Source organism: Grampus griseus, assembly GCF_964374135.1.
Source record: "Grampus griseus genome assembly, chromosome: 6".
In the NCBI taxonomy this organism is placed as follows: Eukaryota; Metazoa; Chordata; class Mammalia; order Artiodactyla; family Delphinidae; genus Grampus; species Grampus griseus.
In genome coordinates this window covers 105218331-105244920 of record NC_139000.1, presented here as the reverse complement: position 1 = coordinate 105244920, position 26590 = coordinate 105218331, and the positions used below count along the sequence as shown (strand labels likewise).

Below are 26590 nucleotides of genomic sequence, written 5' to 3'. Positions count from 1 at the left end.
ACCTGGATCATTCCAAGTTTGCAACAAATACAGCACTAGTTACTGAAGGCCAAACTAGGTGAGCTTAAATTCTGGATTGGTGCTCTTACAAACAGATTATCAGAATTCATAGTATCTCTCTACTCAACTGAGAAGACTAGACAAAACTACAGACACCAACACCTTTCGGATAAAAATGCATTTTTGTAAAAAACAAACCAACCCCCCCACCCAAACCCCAAACTCTCAATTACAATAGGACAAAAGTGTAACTGCTGGAAATGGCTTCCCGAGAAAATGTCACCTGGCACTCTCCCACTGTAAGGGAGCCGGGCAAGGGAAGTGCAGGTGTCTTACTTGGAGGGAGTGTGAAGCTCGCCCTCCGCAACGCCGATGTGTTAAACAATACAGCTGTGGAGGAAACTGGCACTGCAGGATGTTCGTCAGGCGCTGAAGATGATGGTGTTTCACACAAGGGGTAAGTTTCTCACCTGTCACATCTTCAGGGGAACTCTGCATCGAAAAGCTTTGGAAAAGGGTGAGTCCCTTTGGGCGAAAAATAGCATGGCATGTGTTGCCCTTAGGGCATCTGGGAGAAAAAGTGGAAGTGATCCACCTACATTGGTAGACTAAAAACTAACAGGAATGTTTCCACTTAGACTCACACAACATTCTCTTGAGTGAAACATGGAGCGCTGATTTGGAGTCCTCAGAGGGAAATTCTGTGCTCATTCGCGCAGGCTGGCCTTTAGTTTAAGTAGGGATCAGCATGGAACTGCTGGTACCCTGGCAGTGGCAGTGTCTATGCTCAAGCCAGTAAACAGGGGCTGCAAAGCGGTCGGCAGAAGGCCACAGTGGACTCTATTAAAAGAGCTGGCCGAGGGGCAAGGTAAAGGTGTACATCAAATAGGAAAGAGCAGATGTTTTCCTGTTGGGGCCTAGGAGAAGAGACCGTACATTCTCTTCATATTCCAAATGGAACGAGTTTAAAATCCTATAAAAAATGTAATGAACTCTGTCAACAGATATGTGGGGGGAAAATTCCCACATTCTTAGTTACTGAATTATTCCATCCAGTGGCTACAATTAAATATATTTTCCCCCTAAGCAGTGGAGAGTAAGTCAGGGTGAGGTGGGCAGACATGCATTTATGAGAGGGTGTGTGTGTCCATGTGCCAGAGACTCTGGAGGAACCCACTATCTCGGCACGAGGGTTCCCACGGCAACGGGGCCGAAGTGGGTGGGCCCTTCTACTGTGTGCTGGTCCGAACGTGTCCAGGCAGGGTCACAGCTGCCCGCAGCCCCTAGTGTCTCTCGGACAGTGAGTGTGTGTGTGGTGGACGGTGGAACTTGCTTGTTTGGATCAGATCCTCCTCTCTTCTTCTACCTTCTCTGCTTCTCTGCCTCCCTCTGAACTTCTTCCCTCCTCCTCCTCCCCATTGCGTACTTGCCAAGTATCCTGTTATATGACAATAAATCCATGTGGGTGAATAACGATTTCTCACAAATTCACTTTCAAATTACACGAAAATCTAACTAGACACAGGAGCCGAGTGGAGGGACATTCGCTTGCCTCCCCTCCCCCACCCCGTACAAAACGCACCCACGGAATTGTCACACCGTCCCACCCACCCTGTATCCGGCAGCCTCCCCTCCGCTGCTCACCTGCTCTGAGTAGTCATTTCCGTCGACGTCATCACTGTTGGAATGGCCTCCGGGACTCTGTACATCTATCCCATGACTCTCCAGGATTGCTGCTTCTTCGAAAAAAGCAAATAGATCCCTAAATTATCTGTTACATCGCCATCATGGTCTAAACACTGAGTTTGTATTGAGGAAATTAGAATGCAATTAAACAAAAACCTAGACTCCTCTCTATGTTTTGTTTCTTTTAAATTGCAGACAGATGGAACTCGGCGGCACAGAGGTCAGGGGAGGAACACGTTTCCCATTCTGGAGCCCCTGCTGCTATGCGTGTACATTTGAGTGGCTGACTGTTAGGTGCTTCATAAATACTTACCAACTAATTAAACAGCTCTCCTGTCTTGGGGTTCTATAAAGCACTTGAGAATTGTAACGATGAAGGGGAAGGAAGTACGTTTATAAATGAAACACAATTTTAGAAGCTCAAAACCACCCCTCCACCCCAATCTCATCAATTCATGTTTCTTAAATGCTCTCTCTTTAAAAAAAAAAAAAAACTCGCCTTTTACTAGGTTCCTTGTATATTAAGACTCTCTTATTCCAATTTTATTAATCACATGTTTCTTAACATCTAGGTCATATAGCTCAGTAATAACGAAGACGCTAAGGGTATCACACTCCCTCTCTCAAGCCCTTACAAGTATCTTTAATATGCACCCCAGGAGTAACTGATCAGAGACATTCTAGATTCTAGCATATTGAGAACAATGAGTTTCAGAAATAATGCCATTCTTATTACAATACAAATAGTGTAATTAATATTAACTTCGCATTATTAAAACTACAATGAAGAAAAACGTAAGGGCAAGTCTCATTAGGCTTAAGAGGTAGGATCATTTAGACCTGCAGTTCTAAATGGAAGTCACTCTTAAAATAAACGCAACGTCCATAACTGCCTCAAAAGAGACAGCAGCCTCCCTGATACATTACCGATATTGGCTCTCCTCTTGATCTCCTTCCGTCTGTTAGCAAACCAATTATACACTTTCAGGGAGGTAACTCGTTCCAGATCTGATAGTTTTTTGCCTGTGAATGCATGCAATAAAATTCAGATAATCTATATCCGAGACTAGTTTTAAGGGTTACTACTTTTCTTTTTAAAAATGTTCTTTTGATTGCATTTCTTGCCAGAATAACAGATATAGAAGTAATATTTTTTAGCATGAGCTAGTACTATGTACAGACTCAATTACTGAATGAATAAACATATAAATAAACATACAAATAGCAACTAATAACACAAAATGCTTGAATTCAGAAAACCACACAATATTAGGGAATTCCAATATTACTACATTAAAGAATTCGGTCCACTAGGGGTTCAAAGTTCACATGATTGTATATGAAGGCTTCATTTGATCAGCATCATTCTAGATGAATATGTTATTCTTTATCAAGTTTCCAGATAGCTGAAGTTTATTTACATCTTTAAGGCCTTATATTACCTAGTTTCCTGCTGTCTTAAGACAGAGAATGCTATCCATGTTTTCTTGAAGATTAAGATCACTATGACCAGCCGTAATTGTAACTATGCTGGAACACATAGCACAATTCAAACTGCATTTTAAATGTATTCTCTTCTTTGCTGTCAAATGTGACGTTTTATGGATAGCACCATGTTTACCAACATGGCAACCACCTTGTACCTTTCCCTCCTCCCTTATTCAGCTTTTAATCCACACTGGGTGGAGAAACCAGAAAACAGGTTAGGCCCTTGATGGTAAGGGGGTGAAGTATTTTCCACGAAGAGTTTGAGTTCCAGCACAGCTTTAGGGCTGGGACTTTTTGGCTTGTGTAAAATAAGGGTACAGGTATCACTGTAGCTGAGCTTGTATGTTCTAGATTATTAAAAGTCTGGCTTCTAACTAAGGGGGGGGATAAATTAGTATTTAATTATTATAAAACAGTGATACTTTTGTGTTGTTGATATATATAGCCTTTAAGCCAATCTAAGTAACTGGCCAAATGGAGATCAACTGGATCATCTTAACTGAGAATGGTTTCTGGTTAAAAAAAAAAACCCTGTAAAACATGAAAGAGCACTGTAGCAGTTGGAAGGAAAGATGTATGAGTGCTTCAGGGGTTCTGTGGACTTGCACAGGAACAACAGGACTTCAGAATGGAATTACCCTACATTTTTTCCCACCTAAGAAGTCATCCCGATGTAGGAAGGAGGAAGAAGCCAACTCCAAAAAATTCTTTCTTCAAGCAGAAAGACAGACTTATAGAATTTTCAACAGTTGTAAAAACACCAAAAAAACCCACACACCCTATCTTAATAATTTCATTAACTAATCTTGCTTAAGTATACCAAACTTTAAAACTATTTTGAAATTGGCATATTTATGCTGTATTTTTGGAAAAAGAAATCTACACAGTCTTCACAAAAAATAATTTCGAGGTTGCGTATCTCAAGCAAGGACACTCGCTGGGAATTCCCACATGAAGTTTGATTTGGAGTAGCGTGATCACCCCCTAAGAAGCACTGTTTGAACAGGACAGGGGAGTGGCCATCCACAGGAGGATGGCAGGAATGGAGCCAAGAGCACCCCGTTGGGAGAGGAAGAGACTTAGGTCCCAAATGATGACCTGAGCCGAGAGCTCCAGCAGAGCCAAGCAGCACTTGCTACCTTACCTGGCTTCTGTATAACTGCGTTGCAAGCATTTGCAATTTCTTCTCTTTTTGCTTCATCTGGGTATTGATTCTCATTGAAGTAACTGCAGAGGCAACCAATTAAGACACAAAGTTTGTACTTTTAAAAACTGTGCTCTCCTTAACACACCAGCCCACTGAAAAAGATGTTCTTCTTTAGGATGTAACATTAGAGTGTTTGGTCCAGCCTGTCCAATGGAATTTTCTGTGAGGATGGAAACGGTCTGTTCTGTACTGTCCAATAGGGTGGCCGCTACTCACATGTGGCTGCTGAGCTCGTGAAATGAAGCTGATGTGGTTGAGGAAGGGAATTTTTAATTTGATTTAATTTTAGTAAATTTAAATGTAAGTAGCTACATGTGACTAGTGGCTTCTATATTGGATAGTACAGGTCTGGCCACTGCTAGGCTTCATTAAAAGAGGTCCTTGAAAAAAAAAGTTACTTGTGATATGGGTGGCTGGTGGAAATCACAGAGTTCTGTTATTAAGGCACTGGTAACAACAGAACTCTCTTTGCGTGTCACGTTTGTAGTAGCAAAAGTTGGAAATTACCCAACTGTCCCATCAGTAGGAGAATGACAGAACAAATTATGGGACATCTACATTTATACATAGCTATTTAAAAATTACTAGAAAAACTATCCATTGGCCTGGAGAGATGTTTATGACACAGTCCTAAGTGCGAAAAACAATCTGTAGAATAATGTGCATGTAAAAGTACTGTTAAGAAATTTGAAAAATTCCTGTCTATGTGTACTTAAATTTGCATGGATAAAAGCTGGAAGGGTACACATCAAGCTGGATTACCTCCTTGTGGGAGAAGGGGATTCGTAGGAGGAAATTTAAACATTTCTAAATTTATTTTTGCCTTTTCCCCTATGTTAGAAAAGCATATATTGCTTCTATACAATAGTACTTAAAGAAATTAGGCTTACTGAACCCATCCCTAGCATTATCAGATCTGTGAGACTATATGTGGGAACAGAATGCTTATTAGTACTGCCTCTTCTGTCATCTATGAGTTTAAAAAAAAAAAAAAGTGGACTTCCTTGGTGGTGCAGTGGTTAAGAATCTGCCTGCCAGTGCAGGGGACACGGGTTCGAGCCCTGGTCCAGGAAGTTCCCACGTGCCGCAGAGCAACTAAGCCTGCGATGCACAATTACTGAATCCCACGCGCCTAGAGCCCGTGCTCCGCAACGAGAAGCCACCGTAATAAGAAGCCCACACACCACAACAAAGAGTAGCCCCCGCTCGCCGCAACTAGAGAAAGCCCACGTGCAGCAACGAAGACCCAATGCAGCCAAAAATAAAATATAAATAAATAAATATATAAAAGACAAAAAAGAAAAAGGGAATTTCTGTGCTTTGAACCTGGAAACTTAAGATCAGGAAATGATTCCTTGTTAAATTCTAGTACCTCTCATCTCCTCAGGGGCTTCCCTTCCCCCAGAAAGCAGCTTTCCCATTCCTTCACCCTCTGTCTGCACTGGTGAAAATGCCATTCTACTGGGAATAAACACTGGAGGCCCCTAACCCTTCCTGTGAATCCCCAAACCCGCCTTCTGCAATGCCACTCCCTTCCCCTGAAGCCCTCTCCATGAGACCATCCTTCACCGTAGTCCTGACACAGCAGCTGCCATCACCAAACAGCCTTTCCTTTTCTAAAATACAAGTGATAGAACGAGATCATCCAGTCTTGTCAACTACCACCCTCCACAAATGGTCTCCTGCTTAAGTCCAAGCTTTAAGCATCTCTTCCCACGTGACATTCTGCTATCATTTTTAGGGCTTCCGTGTTCATACTGAGAGTTCTTCCAATCTCTGCTCCACTTCCACATTCCTACTGACCTTTATCTTTACTCCACTTCTGCTATTTACTTGGGCAAAGACACTATGGATTAGTTTCCATTAACCAGCATCACGGGCATCACCTGGCAGCTTGTTAGAAAGGCAGAATCCCAGACCCCACTTCAGACTAAATCAGAATCCGAATGTTAACAAGATCTCCAGGTGATTCGAATGCACATTAATGTTTAAGAAGCACTGGATTAGCTCATGCATTTAAAATTCAACAACAAAGACAACAAAAGCAGATATTAAGTACCTAATGTTATGTGCATCCACTGTGGGTAAAGAAGAGAATTAGTTTCTGACTTCAAGGAGTTTATAATCTACTGAAGACACATATAAATCAATACACTTGTGATAAAATTCCATAGGATGTCTGAACAGAGCAGAGTTCACACAGATGAAGGTGTGCTCAGTGTTGCTGAATGACCTGGCAGAGGAAGTGCCGTCTGAGTTAGGTCTTGAAGATGAACAGGAGTTTGCAAGGCAGAGGAGAGAAGGAAGAACATTTCATGCGAGGGAAAGAGCATGAGCAAAGGCAAAAGGTAGATAAAAGCCTTGAGGATTCTGGGCATAGAGAAGAGTTCAGTGTGGTTAGAATATGGGGAAGCAATGAGGAGACACTAGTCTGGAAGAGTAGGATGGGGCCAGCCTGTGATGAGCCCTGCCTGTTCTATGAGTAGTAGAGACTTCACCCTGAAATAGAGGTTTTCAGGCCACACAGAGATATACTCCCATCTGTGTTTGAGAACGATAACGTATCTTCAATACTCAACCCTATGATCTGAAATTCCCCAATCAACCTTCCACTCACCTACTCCACCTCTCCAAAATAATTTTTTCTTCACCTTCTTTATAATCTCGAATCCTTTAAAACCCTACTGCAACTTTAAAAATCTGTTCATCTATTACTCTTCTTCTGGCCTTACCTCTCATTTCTCAGCCTGAACTCCATGGCAAGCCGAATCAACTGTATCGCTTAGGAGAAATTCTGATTATTCAGCTTTTCTGTCCTTCCACCATACCTATCCAGCCAATTTCCCACCCTGCAGAAAGCACCTTCCTCTTGTTTTCTTCCATCCTTCTCGCAGGGTACCAAGTGTTCCTGGACAAAGTCATAAAATAGGGCCAATTGGTTTCTTTATAAATCTGTGCTTTTCAACCTTAACTGGGCCCCTCATTTCTGTTGGGAATGCTTTTTGTCCTTCTAGCCAACTGTCTTTAATACTCCATCTTTAGTGCCCCACTTACCCGAAACCTTTCCACTCTGAAGTCCCAAGCCCTCAAACCCACTACCGTCATTCTTTTCGCAGATGCCCTTGCCTCCTCTTTTACCAAGATGGAGGTTATTAAATATGGGTTTGCTTAATGTTTTTAGCTTCTCAAGTTCTACATGTCTCTGAGTCACTGCACATTCTTCTCTTCATCTCATGGCAGAGGAAGATGCATTCTCCTCTTCAAGGTCTACTTCTCCACTTGTGCCTTTGATCTCATCACCCCCACCCTCTTTCATTTTCTCAACTCTCTCCTTTCTTTCTTGCATACCCCTTCTTTTCCCTGTGCACATGCAATTTACTCTATTTCACTGATTTTATGATGCACATTTCCTCATTATTATAATCTCTAAAATCAGGTACATCTTATAATTGGTGGTGTCTGAAAATTAACTGGCAGTGTCCTCCCTCCACCCACGCCCACCCCAGTACATAAACTAAAGGTGTGTCATACGGTCAAAGCCTTCTTAGGTTTGATGGAATATGGTAGCTGCTAAGACCTAGAGCTCCTGTTTCAGCTACAGCTCAATGGCTACTACTACACCTCATTGTGGTAACTCCTCTTCCAAATTACTGCAAAGCCTGTGACCGACACTCTACTCCCTCTAATGTCTGATTAATATTCCTTAATGTACATCTCTAGTCATGCCACTTTTCTGTTCAAAAGTTTTTCAAGATTTATTATAGAGGTGTTTAGAGTTCTCCCCCAAACTACCTTTGCATCTTTATCTGCTGCTACTCTCATACAGGCATGCTACAGTCTAGGAAAATGGAATAGCCTTGTCAACCCCCTGCATCTCTGTGCCTTTCTCCTACCAGTATATCTGTTTTTTGCCTCCCTGCCCCCAAACCATCTTGTCTGTCTCTCACAGCATTGCTCAAATATCACCTCAAAGGTAAATAATTTCCTTACCCCATGAATCCCACAGCATTTCATCTGTTCCTCTCTTACACCTTTTTCATCTTGTATTACAGTTATCACTGTACACCTCTCTGACTACACTGAAAGCCACCTGAGGCCAGGGTGCCAAGTCTGACTCATCCCCACATGCACTCCTCATTGATGATATGCGCTCCTCAGTAACAATGGAAAAGTCCCCACCAGCCCAGTGTAGGGGCCTCCAAAAGAAATGGATGTCACTGTAAATGAACTGTTGACCATCAAGGGTATAGAGTTACTGCAACAGGGTCTTGAAGGGTACATACTAAACTGTTACAAGTGATGATTATCTCCTGGGAGCAAGAATGCTGGGGGCGGTGGGTAGAAGAAAGGGAAATATTGGTGGTAATTAAGATCGGTTTTCACATTCTGCTTTGTATACTTCTCTGTTGAATTTCTGAAATGAACATATGCTATTTTCATAAATTTCTTTTTAATAAAAGAACTTTGGGAAAACATTCAGACAATTAAGGACTAGTTTACTGATTAATATAACTCCATAAACAATTTATGTTTGGAAAGTATATCTGGATCGGCTAGAAAATATTAGGTTTGTGATTGCCATTCTAGTGACTAACAGAATAAAACCGTAGTATTTCTAGAAGTTAAATAAGAATTGGCAGTGATTCGTGGCATATATGATTAATGAGTTTAAAAGTTTTTTAAAATCTTATTTAATGTGTATTTTTAGGATTTAACTATATAAAATAAAGTCAGAATAAAAATAAATTGGTAACATCTTCCAAATTAAAGACTCAAGAATATAATTCACTAACTATAGTTCTAAATCTCTAAGCCTGGCAATTAATACTTTCTTTTCTGTTAAAGACCTATTATTTTTATAATTAAGAAATGTAGGGCTATTGAATATTTCAATTTTCATTAAAATGTGCTACCACAGCTGGAGGTGTGTACACTGGGCTGTGAGCACCACTTTTCATCTTTTTGCAATGTTTCAATGTTTAAAAAATATTAATTAAATATCGATAGTATAATCTAAACTGATAAAATGATATATTTTAAGATACTTCATGGTAAATATTTAAGTTTAAAATGTAATAGTTAAAATTTTTTTGCAAAAAAATTACAAAGCTCTTAAAGCTTTCTTCTTGGTCATGGTGGGAGGGGTTCCAGACAGACACACTGCACTGATGTAAAGTGGAAGAGTTTTTACGAAAGACAAAGGTAGGCCAGGAAATAAAATATGCAACAAATAAGTATTACGTAAGTATGAGTATGTACTTGAGTAGATGTAAGTTCAAAACATGGCCCTGACCTTAACAATATACAGTTCAGTTGCAGACGTCAGGTTTAAAAAAGTTAAACAATAGGAGTTAAAGAAACGGTCAAAACAGTAAAACTGTGACAAACCAGAATACATCTAGCTGCTAATTAACTATATAAATGATACGGTAAATAAATTCAGGTTAGAGAGATATCTCTATGGACTGTGCTGACCTGGCAAAGCTCACTGATTTGGACAGGCTTCTGCGGGATGCAGAGGCCCCAGGCATTGGACAGGAAAGGGCAAAGTTATCAGTAAAGACAAAAATATAAAGGTAGAAAAACCTAAGATGTGCCTGGAAGACAGAAGGCAACTAGTAATGCAATCTGATTAGACTATAAGGATTATATGTAGGGTGTGCCTGAAATAGTGCTGTTATCCTGGATTATTAACAAACCCCCCTCTCATTCCCCTAAAGTATCCCACTTAGACAATAAATTACATGGTCACCCCAGGACCACATCACATTATTGACTTATCTGAATTTAATGTTAACTAAAATCCCTATGTCTTTTTCACATGTGCTCTGTGTTCTGGATATTGTCAAAACAAAGGAAGCTGAATCAAAGAAAATAATAACTACGGTTTCTATCTAGTTACTTACAAGAGGAGCTATCTAAGCCCAAGGAATCTGCTTGGCATGTAACAGACATTCAGTAAGTAAGTGTCTGATCAAAAGATGGGTGAATAAATGATACATGAAAGAATGAATGAATGGAAGTAGGAAACAGAGATGAGAACAGAAAACAGTGGTTTCAGTTAAGGCTTTTACTGAAACCAAGAATACCTCTTTCAGGAGAAAGCTATTTGGGGCCTCACCATACTGTACACCATCTTCTCTAGGTATATTCAGATATAGCTGAATACAGTTCCATTAGTATAGTGTTTATTTTTCAACTATACATAACCAATAGACTATCAATGAAGCTGGGAAATAGGTCTAATGACTTCGATATTTAGACATAATTAATGATTCATTTAGTCACCCCCAAATGTTGACTGAGTCCTAGTTTATACCAAGCAATTGGCAAAGTAGTGGCAAAAGATGAACCATGCAAAGCCTCCCAGTGTAATCACTGGGGATGTATGTATGTAACAAAACACATTATAAAGTCCACTGTAAAATGGACTGTATTAGTGGTATGAATGTAGTATATGGGAGTAGAGAGGAATCAACATTTGTGCACGCTTCTTGAAGACAGATCATAGAGGGTGGATAAAGTGAAATAACCCAAGGCAGAGGAAGCAATATGTAAAAGAAAGGGAGTCATGAAAGACCTTAAAATGTTCCGAGAATGAGGAGTTCAGTGTGGACGAAATATACATGAGATGGGGAGACTGGGGATCAAACTAAAGAAAAATATTGGGTCCAGATTTTAAAGAGTATGATAGAGTTTGCACTTGACTTTTTTGGCAACTGGAAGCAAAGGTTTTTAAGCAGGGGTATTATATGATCAAACTTACTTTGTAGGACAGTATCTCTGGTGATACTACAGGCAAAAGCCAGTTAGGAAGCTGTGGTAACAACTGAGGAGAGGATCTGAAGTAGGCTAAGGCATGGAAATAGAGAGGAAAGATGAGATTAGAGACATTTCAGGGGCTTCCCCGGTGGTGCAGTGGTGAAGAATCCACCTGCCAATGCAGGGGACACAGGTTCGAGCCCTAAGTCTGGGAAGATCCCACATGCCGTGGAGCAACTAAGCCTGTGCACCACAACTACTAAGCCTGCGCTCTAGAGCCTGTGAGTCACAACTACTGAGCCCGCGTGCCACAACTACTGAAGCCTGCGTGCCTAGAGCCCGAGCTCCACAAGAGAAGCCCCCACTCGCCACAACTAGAGAAAGTCCACACGCAGCAACAAAGACCTAATGCAGCCAAAAATAAATTTAAAAAAAAAAGAGTGAGAGAGACATTTCAGGATGGTAATAAAAATTCAAGACAGCCTTGCTTCCTGGGTTTAGGCACCCCCTCCCTGCCCCACCACCAAAAGAGACAGCTTTAGGAACAGTACGCACTATTCATTATTCACCTTCAAGCATTTTAAGCTTAAGTTATGTCAAAGGAATAGATATTTCTGCTGTTACCAGGTGGATAAATTGTAGGAGAACTTGGTTCTAAGACTCTAAAAGGGACCTGTTTCTGAAATATACTTCTTCTGTCCCATATAAGAATGTTTATAGCCCTAGACATTTTATAAAACAAAAAAGGGAAAGAGATGCAAACAGAAATCTACAGGTAGTAATATAAGAGTGATAAAATAAATCCTAAGGGTACTACACTTTTATAGACAAAGGACATTGTCAGCTGAGTGATCAGTGAGTATCTTCACAGAGGGAAACCAAATGATCGCTTTGCAAGACCCTGACAGCAAAGACTTAAAATGAAAGGTGGAAAAATAATTTACATGAGATGAGAAACCATAAGCTAGTAACAAATTGAAATGTCCTTGAGGCACCTTCATTTCAGTAACACTAAGTCTATAAAAACTGCAGCCAGAAAGTTTCTCCTATTGTGTCTTGGTGAGCATATAGAAGGCAGGGAATGGCTCTCTAAGCAAGGGATAATGCCATGTAAATGAACTGTTTTTTTTTCTTCTGTGCCTTTAAGTGAACTGTCCCTCCTGAAGAGATATTTAAACCTCACCATTTTAGTAATTCAAAATAAGGTTTCAGGATTGTCATACAGCGCTCACTATCTACAATCCAGTGTGCATTTCTTCATCACTAAGTAAAATTACTGGGTAGAGGGCAGGAAAGAGAGTAACATTAAACTAAAATACTTTGGAACCTAATTGTCCCATCTCCTCTCTGAGAGCATCTATGTGTTAAATGATCTTCAGCAACAAAATAATTTAAAATTTTCTTTTTTTGGGGGGTTGTTTTTAAACAACAGAGTGAAGGCAGAGATGAAAAAAATGGGAAAAGTTTCTTTAAGTACAGCAACTCTCTTTTGTTAATCCATAAAGGTCTAAGGAAGGAACATCCTCAGTTCACTTACACACCTGGACAGTGATATCCTACATTTTATCCAAAGATCTCAAAGCCCCTCTGATACTAATCATACCTAAAAATATCCCTGAAAAATCATCAGGGGTCAGAGAGAAATAAGAGGGGCAGAGCTATAAATCAGCTATGCATATGACTCTTCATCATTCACTGTGGACTTCAGGACAATAAGGGACTTTGAAAGATTATTCACCGATCAACTTCCACATTTGAGAAATAGAGACAATGACAAGCTTACACTTAATAAGCTCCCCAAAGTTACAGAGCTGGCTAGCATTACAGACAAGCTCCTTAACTTCCAGGCCCATGCTCTTTCCACTGCTGCTTACGAAAGAAGTCGCCGGATGTAGTGGGTTGAAGAGTGTCACCTGAAAATTCATGTCCATCTGGAACCTCAGAAAGTGATCTTATTTGAAATAGGGTCTCTGCAGATGTAATTTTGGGAAGGATCAAAATGAGGTCAAGCTGGGCCCTAAACCCAACGAGAGTGTCCTTACAAGAGAAAAAAAAGAACACAATCAGAGAAGACAATGAGGAAGTGAAAGCAGACACTGGAGTGATACATCTACAAGACAAGGAATGCCAGGGACTGCTGACAACTGACAGAAGCTAGAAGAGAGGTGTGGGAGGGTTTCTACCATCAGAACCTCCCAAAGGAACCAACTCTGCTGACACCTTCTAAGCCACCCAGTTTGTGGAAATTTGTTATGTTGGCCCTAGAAAACTAATACTCTGGGTAAACAGAACCAGTACAAAAAGAATGGATAGTCTTAAGAGATACTGTGATTCAATTAACATAACTTGATGGACATTATTTCACTATAGAATACACCTGGCAAGTAGACTGGAATAAGTAGCTATTTCTGTAAGTAAGTAGTCTGTCAGCAGCTGAATAAGACATTCTTTGAAAGTCTGGTCAAATACAGAAAAATTCTAACTTCAGTTCTTTTTCCTCCTGTAACCCAAACTGGACTGCTATCCTTCTTTTGATGCTTAACACTGTCCTCCATTTGAACAGTTTTCACACTAAACCCCCAATTCAAAGCTTTATTAACTTTTTTAGATTGGCTACTTCATGATAATGGAGCTAAGAGATTGCTGTATTCATCTGTATCTTTACAATTAGTGCAGCGTTGACTTTTTAAAATCTTGGAACAGTAAGTACAGATAAATATTTCTGTAATACAACAGAGATTATCAATATTTAAAAATGTGCTAAGAGATGTATGATAAAACAAGTATACTAAAACTATGGTAGAATCTAGGTGATAACTATACAATTCTTTCAGCTCTGCTGTACATTTAAAATTTTTCACAGTAAAATCTTGGGAAAACAGTAATTGGTAACATTAATAAGATGATAAGATGCTAGGAGCATCTCCATTAAATCAGAAACAAGGCAACAGAGCTCACCATCCCCAATACAACCTTTACTTTTGTTATAATTTAATGTTTTTTCTGAAAGTCCTAGTACAATAAGGCATGAAACAGAATTAAGAAACAAATTGGGAAGGAGAGCCACAAAAATATCAATTGCATATTATATTATACCAAGAAAGCCAAGGGATAAATTCAAATTGCCTCAGAAGTAATCAATCAGATGGTTGGGTACTAAACAGGCCAACAAAAATATCAAAACTTTCCTATGCATCAATAATAAGCAATTGGACAACCTAACAGAAAAAAAGGCATCTATTCATGAGAGCAAGAAAAATGAGAAAATAAAAATGTCTAACAAGAAAAATATAGAAACCATACAAAAAACTAAAAAATGTTATTCATTTTGCTGATAGGTATAAAAAAGACACAAGAAATGAGAGGCGTATAACACATTCCTAGATAAGAATGAATAATATGACAATGTCATTTCTTCCCAAATTAATTTTTAGGTTTAACTTCAATGAAATTTAACTTCAATCACATATTTTTCTTCCCTCTTTTTTTCTCAGTGGGAGTGTTATGAGTCAACAATACTATTTGAACGTTTGCCTGAAAAAACAGATGAAAATGGTTAAGAACATTTTGAAAATGGTAATAAATAGGCTCTCTCTCTTGTCAAATATTGTGAAATTATATGATAATCAGAGCTGTGGTTCAAGAATTGTTGATAAGATCAATAGAACTAACAAATATAATAACTTTATATGCAAGAAAGAAACAATTTTAAATCTAAGAAGAAAGGGAGAATTGGCTATCTGGAAAATAAGACCAAACTAGACCTTCACCTTATAAACCCAATATTTTATGGCTAAATGTAAAAGAAAACATCTGAATGAGGAAGCATATGTGATGGAGGCAGTCACACAAGAATAAAAGCACTGGATTTATCTACATTTAAATAAAAAATAAATTCCAGGGCTTCCCTGGTGGCGCAGTGGTTGAGAGTCCGCCTGCCAATGCAGGGGACGCGGGTTCGTGCCCTGGTCCAGGAAGATCCCACATGCCGCGCAGCTGCTGGGCCCGTGAGCCATGGCCGCTGAGCCTGTGCGTCCGGAGCCTGTGCTCCGCAACGGGAGAGGCCACAACAGTGAGAGACCCACGTACCACCAAAAAAAAAAAAAAAAAAAAAAGAGAAGTTTAAATGTAGACAAAACTAAAACAGTGCTTTTCACCTACCAAATAAGTAAAATGAAGCTGATTTTCACTCACTAAAAAGATTACGGTATGCAGGGAAGGCAGGCTGTGGTGACAGGAGCAGTGCATGCTCAGGCCACTGTTGGTGATGTGAATAAATTCAGCTTTTTGTAGGGAGCTGGTAATATAGCCAAACATATCATTATTCTTAAGACAAAAGGTAAGAACAAGGGTGTCTGAGTCAGGACTATTTAACAGGGCAAAACTGGGAAGACTTTAAATGTCTAATAAAATAATAATGGTTAAACATGATTATGGTATAGGCATTTGAAAAAAAAGAAGGAGCCATTTAAAAACATCGTGTTTTCGAAGAGTACTAAATGACATCGGAAAATGTCAGTGAAAAAAAGCAGTTTACAAAACCAAGTATGAGTTATTCTAATTGTGTTTAAAATACAGATAAGATAGAAACACCAAATGTAAATGTACCAAAATATTTTTAGTGGTTATTTATGAATGGAAATATTATTTTCTTCTTTATACATTGTTTTCCAAATAGTTTACAATGTGTTACTATTAATTTTCTAATAAAAAATGTTACCCCAAATAAAAATAAACTGGGTTATGTAATATTACATAAACCTAACTCTGATTAATTTTATAACTGCTTTTCAAAATACTTTTCTTTCTTTTACCATCCCTGTATCTGTTTACAAACTGGCAACATAAGCAGTTATGAAATTAGGACCTGAGCTAGCTGGATACAGCTGTCAACACAAATGTCCAACTGCAGGGGACTGGGTAACAAATTATGGTATATTCTTATACAAAATTCTTTTGCTTAGAAAGATATACAGATATATATATGTAACAGAAAAATGGCGAAAAAGAAACATACCAAAATGTTAATGATTATCTCATTAAGCTCATTTTAATTTTCCTCTTTATATTTTCTTGCATTTCTCCATTTTTTATATAAGTATGTGCTTATTTTGTAATTAAAAAGGCATTATTTGAAAATAAAGTTTGCTGTCCCAAAGCATGAACAAAATAGAACTGCACAAAATTATTTTTAAATAATAAATTTCTTAGTTTTTATTAATGCGTTTTGGCAACAAATTCACGCTTTAAACATCTGTTTTGCAAACACACTAAAGTATGACAAACAAAAGATGTTCTACACTAATGTATTTTTTATAAATAAAAGTTCACTTTTAATTCTACAGAGTTAAAATAAATAATGGCTCCCTCCAAATCAGACTTTTGTAAGGTTCACATGACCTTCCAAGTAAAAGCTAAAATATGAATGAGTTCTATTATAGAAGAAGCTGTAAGTTTTTGAGACTTTGCCGCATCTTATAGAATAGAAAAGCCTGTGAAAAGGGAAGACTTTAAGTGGAAAAATTAGTATTGGCCTATGAAGAGATTAAAGGATTCAGATATGAGAAGCTGAATTTTAGAATCCCAATTCATAAATGCAATGGAATCCCATAACACCGTTCATTACACATGGTTTTAGATACACCACACAGTAGGTCCTGACAAAGAATGAAGGGAGACTTGACTTGCTCAAGGTCACACAACCCAGAACTCAAGTTTCCTGACTGAGTTCACTGGCTCAAAGGGCTCACAGGAATGGTGGTCATTATTTAGCTATGACATAGTATTGTTTCAGACTTCCTTTAAGACACAAATCTCTGTGGCAATCAATCACCTAAATCAACTCCTATAAATTTCACAAGCGCTCCCAGAAGCAAAGATGTGACAGCAGTAGTAAGATACCCATGACAGCCCCAGGACCGCAGCTACTATACCTAGGGGCTTTTTCCTCCTGGGAAAGGAAATCTAATTGCTCTGGAGACAACCATAATAACACTGAGGTACCTTTTTTCCCTGGGCAGAGGAGAATTTAATAAACTCTAGGACTTCTCCTTTGAAACACAACATCCATACACATTTAAAGACTATGTATATAGCACAGTTAATCTACTGTAGAAGAGTTAGTAGGACCTCTTCAGACACTAGCACCAAAAAAAGCTTCCAAGTCCTCCTCAGGATGGCCTTTCTTCACTAATGTAAAAAAGAAAATTCGACACACGATACAATTATGGATACCATGTATGAAACGTGCCCTAATACAAAATTTTCATCTCCCGAGGTCCTTCACTGCAAAGATTCTATGTTTAAATGTTATATTTACTTGCAGCATGCTAACTGCCACTAGACCTTACTTGCTATTTAATAAATAGATTTCAAGACTAACAGTGAATTTAGGAACTGAGTTTTAAACACATTTTAGCCTATCACTAAGCCTTAGAAACAACACAGGCTTATCGTTTGTCCAGTGACATGCAGCCCTAAATGAAGTCCTACCACAGTAGAGATTTGGTGTGAGTTTTATTACTACTTGACAATATAGAGCAAGTTTTCCTTCTAATATGTATTACCTTTTTAGTCATCAGTCTTTCTATGAAGACTGTGAAAAGAAGAATGGAGACAATGTTTTGAAGTCATCAGGCAAAACAGTAAAACTGACAAATTCTAACCACCTTAAAGAAAAACAACCGAGAAATGGTATGGTATTTCTCTTGAAGCATTCATTAAATGTTTGCTCAACCCTCCATTTTATTTTAATAAGAAAAAGAACATGCACAAGAGGGCAGTGTTTGGTTTTGCTGGTCCATGGATTTCCTAGTTTCCTAATGAAACTACCGAATGTGAGTGATAATTACGTGAAGTTCATACCAGTGGAAACTGTGGTACCTTGGAGAGTGAACTGCATCTACCAGAACTTACACTGTCAAAGCATGAAAGCTGGTATGCCTCTTGCTGCCTCTGCTTCTGGCTGGAAGCAGCTGTATCCTCCCCCCTCTGTTTTGACAGCCTTTGCTAGTCGGAATTAGGTTTACAAAAAAGTTTTGTAAGGTGACCTGGAATTAAGTTTCTTACACTGTACAAGTTGTCCTGAGGCAGGGAGCCTGTTTTTAAATATAAAGCACTGAATTATAAACTGGCCACTTACCAATCTGACACTACTGACCAACAGTTTACTATAATATGAAGATCAATAGAACAAGACTGATAAAAATCAATCCACTGTCTCCTGCATGGTTTTTTTTTTATGATTAATACTATGCTTCTGCAAAATGACTACCTCTACCATAAAAGGATATGGTCTGTATCTAAAATGAGAACTTGTCCTCCTGGGGGAGGTCTCAACAAATAGCAAACCAAACATGGCCAACAGCATAGATTCTTTAGAGAATCAGAGGTACATTGGTTGGAGATTATTCTGATACCTCCCTGAAGAGGGAGAAACACAATACCTTGTACTTAAAGGTACTTGCTACTCTCTCTTAAACCTACTTTTTAATCTCCTGTGTTATGGGTTTGCTGCTGTTTTTAGTTTAGTCAAACTACCCAGGATATACATAAATGACTGCTAACTGCCTTTTAAAAAGTCGAATTAATTCTTATAACACTTGACAAAAAACATGCTACTTACATTAATATTGCCAGAACTGAAAAGTTATCTTACCAATTGTGCGCAAGATAAATAAATTTCTTCACAGTGATACAAGAGCAAATTTGGGATATAGTCATATTCCAAGGAAGGTATTTTGATGACAAACTAAGGTTTCTGCCCCCAGAAAGATGATAATTATAGGATAGTCTCAAAACAGAACTATAGGTCTGTCTGGCCTTTAAGTGGATGACGTGACAAAGTAGGAACCAATAAAACAGAATATTTGGATGAGGCACTATTATGATTGAGATTTCTATGGTACACAGGTTTTCAAAAAGACCACTTTTAGATGCTTTCTATCACTGAAATTACATGGTGCATGCATGCTTTTTCAACCAAAAGGCAACTAAAACAGAAGTAGAATATTTACCCACAAGTTCATTTTCTACTAATTTGAGATCTTCAAACATCAAACACTTATGCAAACCTTGGTACACGCTATGAATGTTTAGTCTATCAACAATGATTTCCGAATGCACTATTATAAGGGCCATATCTGTCTTGTTAATCACTGTATCCCAACCAGTGTCTAGCATAAGGAGTGGTATGAAGTAGAAGCTCAATAAACATTTGTTGAGTTTATAAAAGAAAAAGCTCACTCATTTTCTGTGAAGATTTTCTAGTTGGTCTATAACCTGGTCTCCATCAGTATTAATATTTATACTATGACGTGTATAACTCTGCTTCTGGGATGAATCATATCTTTATTGGTAACTCCTCACATGCAACACCAATACTTACCAAACTACACTTCATGTCTTTGTAAACTGTGGCCACAGAACAACATGAGGAACATGGGGTCTTTGGTCCTGTTTAATTAGCTCAGGAACTAGAGAAATGAGGGGTCTGTTGTTTGCACAAAATGAAACTGCTGGCATAGCTTCTATACAAGGGTGGGGAGAATTTTTAATCAGCCTCAAAAAAATGGTGATAATTTCTCTTTTGGCTATTTCTGTTTGACCAAAAGGGAACCAGGAAGTATAATCTGCCAATTTTAAAATGCATTTAAGGACAGTTCATCTTCTTACTGGCTATGAGAAATGGATTGGGATAACTTTACCTGTCAATAAGTGGGAAAGTTTTGTTGTTTTTTTCCTCAAATAGTCTAATGGATTGAAATGAGGTCATGTTCAGGCTCCTGCTGTCTTAAATAAATGTTAAGAACTTCCTTCTATTTGCAGAGATACAGGAGGTGTAGTTCATTATGTTCCACCTGAGTCATTCCATAAGGAGTATTAAAGACGTTAAACTCTTTTTAAAATTCATCTTCCAGCATCCATTAATTCCAAAATTTATAATGTATTCTTGCAGCATTTTCTATCCTAGGACAGCAATGACATCAGAAGAGAGGGAAAGGAAGACCAGCTTGCCAGGGGTTGCAGTGACGGCAAGGCGACCCTTAGATTTTACAGGACCCAATTCCACTCCCACAAAGTGGGTTTTGTGGGGGGAAAATAGTACAGTGATCAGGCTAAGGAAAAACGACATTGAGGCCTTGAAACGTAATTTTTCTGCTGTTTCTGAGTCATTTTGAGTGGATCACTTTAAATTATCGAATTATTGTTTCTTGCTGAATTGAATTGAAGCCCTTACAATTTTAACAAAATTAGAAAATACTGTATTACTCTACCCCCATCCCAAGTCTAATATGTCTGGCAGGGGAGATGGGCGACACCACTTCCTAATTTTCTTAAAGTTGTAGGGTCTTATTAAATAGTCAATTCAGTCAAGTTCAAGCAACACTTACTGATGTCACACTTTATGCAGAGCACTGTGCTAGCCTAGGAACCCGTTGGGTGTAACCAAACCCTTGTCTGCAGGAGAACATAAACTACGTCACTCAAGTACCAGGTAAAATTTACTCAACAGATGGCGAAATAATTCATTCTGGTAAAGATATAGCTCAAATTTTCTTCCTAACAATGCACTGCTATAACAGAAGTCAGTAGGAAAATTGGATTCTATAATTTTATAATAATCCACGTCAGCAGGGGAAAAAAAATGGGTCAAAAATGTTTAAATTGAAAATGGCTGGAATTTCAACATATTTCCTTGCCACAGAGAAGGGAATATCATTTAGGCTCCTATCTTTAAAAAGGAAGACTGAGAAGATTTTCAAAACAATTGTTTTCTTTCTTTCTTTTTTTTTTTTTGGTCACGCGACTTGCGGGATCTTAGTTTGCCGACCAGGGATTGAACCCAGGCCCTCTCAGCAGTGAAAGCGCAGAGTCCTAACCCCTGGACCACCAGGGAATTCCCAAAACAGTTTCAATTTTTTAATCCCAGGATGTTTTACAAATATTAGACACAAAAATCTACCTCTACCCTCCAAAATAATTTTGAGTCCCTGTCATAAAAGAACTATTATCAGTGCTTTATATGTGAGAGGAAAGTGGCACAAACAACCTAAAAAATGTCTTAAGAGATTTTTAGAACAACCATATTTCGGCATGGATGCAAATATGAATGCTTGAGAAAGACAAATGCTACAACTGTGGCAAGACAAGGGTTTTCTACAATCTGGATACATCCTACTTCCCCAGCCTCGCTTCTTGCCTGACTAACCATGTACTCCAGTTACCTGATGTTTCATGCCTCTGTGCCTTTGCATATACTGCTTCCACTGCCAAGCATGTCTTTCTTCCTTTCCCCACCCCATCAAAATCATACTGCTCTCCAGGACCCAGCTTCAGTGTCACCTCGGTGTTGTCTTCCCTCACACCACTCTCCTCTATCTCCTACTGTACCTGGTGCCTATCTCTTCTGAGTTTCTTTAAACCTGACTCTTCCACTAGACTGAGACCTACTAGAGCAAAACCTTATCTTTAAATATGCTTCAGCACTCGTGTAGTGATTGGCACACAGGTGATTAATGACTTTCTTTTGAGTAAAGAAAGGCTAAATAGACATTTATTGGCTGAGGTTTAGGAATACAGAAAATGGTAATTCTTCAGAAAATTCCACTTGAAGAAACCCAGAATTCTTTTTGAAAGTTCTTATTTGTTTAGTAGGAATATATTTGTTAAACACCTACTATGTGTGTCACGTACCACAGGTAGTACTTCACGTGCACCATTGTTCAGTATTTTTCTTATTTATGCATGTATGGCCTTTGTTGCTGCACACGGGCTTTCTCTAGTTGCGGGGAGCAGGGGCTACTCTTTGTTGCAGTGTGCGGGCTTCTCTTGTTGTGGAGCACAGGCTCTAGGCGTGTGGGCTTCAGTAGTTGTGGCTCATGGGCTCTAGAGCACAGGCTCAGTAGTTGTGGCGCATGGGCTTAGTTGCTCCATGGCATGTGCGATCTTCCCAGACCAGGGCTCGAACCTGTGTCCCCTGCATTGGCAGGTGGATTCTTAACCACTGCGCCACCAGGGAAGCCCCATTGTTCAGTATTAAATCACAGCACTCCTATAAGATAAGTTTGATTATTACTGTCATTTTATAGCAAGGAATTTGCCTACCGATACACAGCTAGTGAGTAAGACAGTTGAGACTAGCACCCCAGTCTTTGTAACTAAAAATTCTGTTCTTCCATAAATGACCCAGAATTGCCAAAGCAATCCTGAGGAAAAAGGACAAAGCAGGAGGCATAACCCTCCCAGACTTCAGACAGTACTACAAAGCTACAGTAATCAAAACAGCATAGTATTGGCACAAAAACAGACATATCGATCAATAAAACAGAATAGAGAGCCCAGAAATAAACCCACACACCTACAGTCAATTGATCTTCCACAGAGGAGGCAAGAATATACAATGGAGAAAAGACACTCTCTTCAGCAAGTGGTGCTGGGAAAGCTGGAGAGCTGTATGTAAATCAATGAAGTTAGAACACACCCTCACACCATACACAAAAATAAACTCAAAATGGCTTAAAGACTAAATATAAGACATGACAACACAGGAACTTCCCTGGTGGTCCAATGCAGGGGGCCCAGGTTTGATCCCTGGTCAGGGAACTAGATCCCACATGCTGCAACTAAAAAAGATCCCACAACTAAAGATCCTGCATGTCGCAACTAAAAAGATTCCACATGCCACAATGAAGATCTCACACGCAGCAATGAAGATCCAGCATGCTGCAACTAAGACCCGGCGCAGCCAAATAAATAAATCAATTAATTAAAAAAAGATATATTTAAAAAAGAGACATGACACCATAAAATTCTTAGAAGAGAACATTAGCAAAACATTTTTGGACATAAATTGTACCAATGTTTTCTTAGATCAGTCTCCCAAGGCAGTAGAAATAAAAGCAAAAATAAACAAATGGGACCTAATCAAACTTAAACGCTTTTTTACAGCAAAGGAAACCATAAACAAAATGGAAAGACAACCTACGGACTGGAGAAAATATTTGCAAATGATGTGACCAACAAGGGCTTAATTTCCAAAATACACAAACAGCTCACACAACTCAGTAACAAAAAAACAAACAACCCAATTGAAAAATGGGCAGAAGACCTAAACATACATTCCTCCAAAGAAGACATACAGATGGCCAACAGGCACATGAAAAGATGCTCAACATCACTAATTATTAGAGAAATGCAAATCAAAACTACCAAGAGGTACCATACCATCTCACAACAGTCAGAATGGCCATCATCAAAAAGTCTACAAACAACAAATGCTGGAGACGGTGCGGAGAAAAGGGAACCCTCCTGCACTGTTGGTGGGAATGTAAACTGGTGCAGCTACTATGGAAAACAGTATGGAGGTTCCTTAGAAAACTAAAAATAGGGTTGCCATATGACCCTGTAATCCTACTCCTGGGTATACATCCAGAGAAAACTGATTCAAAAAGATACATGCGGGACTTCCCTGGCAGGCCAGTGGTTAAGACTTCACCTTCCAATGCAGGGGGTGCAGGTTCGATCCCTGGTTGGGGAGCTAAGATCTCACATACCTTGTGGCCAAAAAACCAAAACATAAAACAGAAGCAATACTGTAACAAATTCAATAAAGACTTAAAAGAAATAAAGTTTTTTTAAAAAAGATACATGCACCCCAACACCCCAATGTTCACTGCAGCACCATTTACAGTAGCCAAGCATGGAAACAACTTAAATGTCTATCGACAGATGAATGGATAAAGAAGATGTGGTACATATATACAATGGAATACTACTCAGCCATAAAAAAAGAATGAAATAATGCCATCTGCAGCAACCTGGATGGTCCTGGAGATTACCATATTAAGTGAAGTAAGTCAGACAGAGAAAGGCAAATACCATATGATATCACTTATATGTAGAATCTAAAATATGACACAAATGAACTTATCTGCAAAACAGAAACAGACTCACAGACAGAGAACAGACTTGTGGTTGCCAAGGGGGAGGTGGTGGAGAAGGGATGGATTAGGAGTTTGGACTAGCAGATGCAAACTAGTATATATAGAATGGATAAACAACAGGGTCCTGCTGTATAGCACAGGGAACTATATTTGGCATCCTGTGATAGACCATAATGGAAAAGAATATGAAAAGGAATATATGTATAGGTATAACTGAATCACTTTGCTGGACAACAGAAATTAACACTATGTTGTAGATCAAGTATACCTCAATAAAATAATTTTTAAAAACAATCTGTGTTCTTAACCACTATATTATCAGAAACAAACAAAGAGAAAGACAAAAACTAACATAAAATGTGCAAACTATTCGACATTTAGGGCAAACCATTTATTTAAAAGTTTTATTGCTGCTCCCAATCTTTATCTTTGTATGTGTATTCCTTTTTCATTATTGTAATAATGCAATTTTTCTTCTATCGCTTAACATTATTTCATTCACGGTTTTCTTCGAATTTACACAGGCCACATCCGTTACTTTACCACTACATTCCATGTAATAACTTAGCAGCTTGCTAAAAAGCTATCATGGTTAAATGTAAAGAAGTTAAAAAAAATTCACTGAATTTCCTATGCAAAGTCACTATCTTGGTCATACACGTGGTCTCTGATCCCAGATATGAAAAAGATATTTTCTTTAGCTAGTCCACTCAATTCAGCAGCAACATAACAAAGAAGAAAATAAGATTTAAGTTTCTTTGCAGCTGTAAAATACTAAAGGAAGTTTTACTCTTAGAGATAAAATGAAAAATAGGAGAAGCAAATTTTTTTCTCAGCAGTGAGAAATGCTTTTAGTTTTTTCATTTTATAAGGAAAAAGGAAGTAATTCTCATTACCTAGACTGATAAAAGGTAGGTGAACAATGATTTCTTTGCATTTTCAGGTTGCAATACCCTTAAGGTATTTCATTACTATAAACAGAGAAATTGAGGGACCAAAGTACAAGCTGATTGCCAAACAAGGTGCCAAGATAAATAATGGGGAGATACATATATATATATATATATATGAATGACGTCCTAGATAACTGGTCTTCTCATAGAACTCAGTTATCATGGAGGTGATTTTGTTCTTTGAAGTTAGTCTATTCATTCATGTAGTTATACAAAGCACCAATTGTTTTTCAAAGATTTACTTCTAGGGTGAGAAGATTTTCCTAACAAAAGCCACAGTCTTAAAGGGAACAAAGGCTCCACACATAACAAGAAATTACTTAAAATCATACAGCAATGCAATTTTGAGAATTATAAGGGCCCTTAGAAATTATATAACATTTACTAATTCTTTGAAAAATAAATATTGATTAATTTGCTTTTTAAGTGAAATAGAAAAATACTTTATTCACTAAGTTTAAGAAAAACTAAAGCATATACTGAAGCTTACATTATGATCAACTAGGAAGCAACTAAGAAGAACAGAGGTGGGAGGGTAAGAAGCATACTTAAAAGAAAGTGTGAGAAGAAGAAAGAAAAACTGAATAGAAATTTTTCTGGCAAACTAAAGAACAGAAAGTGAGGAACCTTGAGGAAGATACAGAAAGGAGTTTAGCAGGGAAAAAGGAAGATTAAGAGGGCCTGAAAGAAATAAGAGATGAATAAAGAAACACAGACAAGAAGACAATTAAATGCAATAAGGACTTTCCTTTTATTCATCTTTGCATCCCAATTCTTAGCATACGGCCTAGCACATAGCAGACACTCAATAAATGTGTATCTAACAAAAAATAAAGAAGAGAAAGAACAGAAAATATCAATATTATGCTTAAAAAAATTCTATGGTTCATATGGCTATGGGTTCAAAATAAGCAACTTAAACTCATTTCTTCTGGAGTTTAGCCAAGTTAATTAACTTCTTAGTTCTTGTTTTAAAAGACAAACTGTTTGAACTAGATGATCTTTAGGGTCTTTTCCTTATTCTCTGCAGAAATGTGACCAAATACAAGTAAATGAAATCAAGGGAAGGTTCTTAAATGTTGCTTAAACCGAATCAGTGGTCAGCAGATGCAATTTATATATTTTTGTACAACAGAGGTAAAATGGTCCCTTTATTGTTCACATGGCTCAAGCTGTCATTCAAAGAAACATCTGGATGGGTCTCAATCTCTCAGAAGAGCAATATTACAAAAGCATTTATAAGCATTTCTGCTCCAATATTTTTGTGGTTAGGTGTAATCTTACTGAAATGAGAAGAGTCTCTTACTCTATGGATTTCTGTATAGTATGAATGATACCAAATGATACTAGGACACTACACTACACAAAATAATACAGAAGGATACTGCTAAGGAGGAAAAGGTGATTATTTTCCCCTTTTACAAAGTAATAGGATTCTCTTCAAGAGATAAGAATGCTTTTTTTAAAATGAGGGAAATTTTTACTAGTAGAACAAGTAGTTATTTCTCCATTTTTACGGTAATTAGGAAACTGTCTAAAACTATATAAAG

General features: G+C 38.3%; 1 protein-coding gene across 5 annotated transcripts in view; it reads right to left on the bottom strand.

Annotated features, from left to right (window-relative positions):
- The window catches only part of HMBOX1 (homeobox containing 1), a 179311-nt gene that overhangs the window by 445 nt on the left and 152276 nt on the right, over window positions 1–26590 (bottom strand). For 2 of the 5 annotated variants that reach the window (XM_082656511.1, XM_082656509.1), the window contains 4 exons: window positions 4319–4401; window positions 2614–2709; window positions 1645–1739; window positions 1367–1438 (listed from right to left, as the gene is read on the bottom strand). In XM_082656511.1, coding sequence (XP_082512637.1) covers window positions 1367–1438; window positions 1645–1739; window positions 2614–2709; window positions 4319–4401 — 346 coding nt within the window. The remainder of the gene's footprint in view (window positions 1–1366; window positions 1439–1644; window positions 1740–2613; window positions 2710–4318; window positions 4402–26590) is intronic. The other 3 variants (XM_082656510.1, XM_082656512.1, XM_082656513.1) reach the window with 3 other exon arrangements.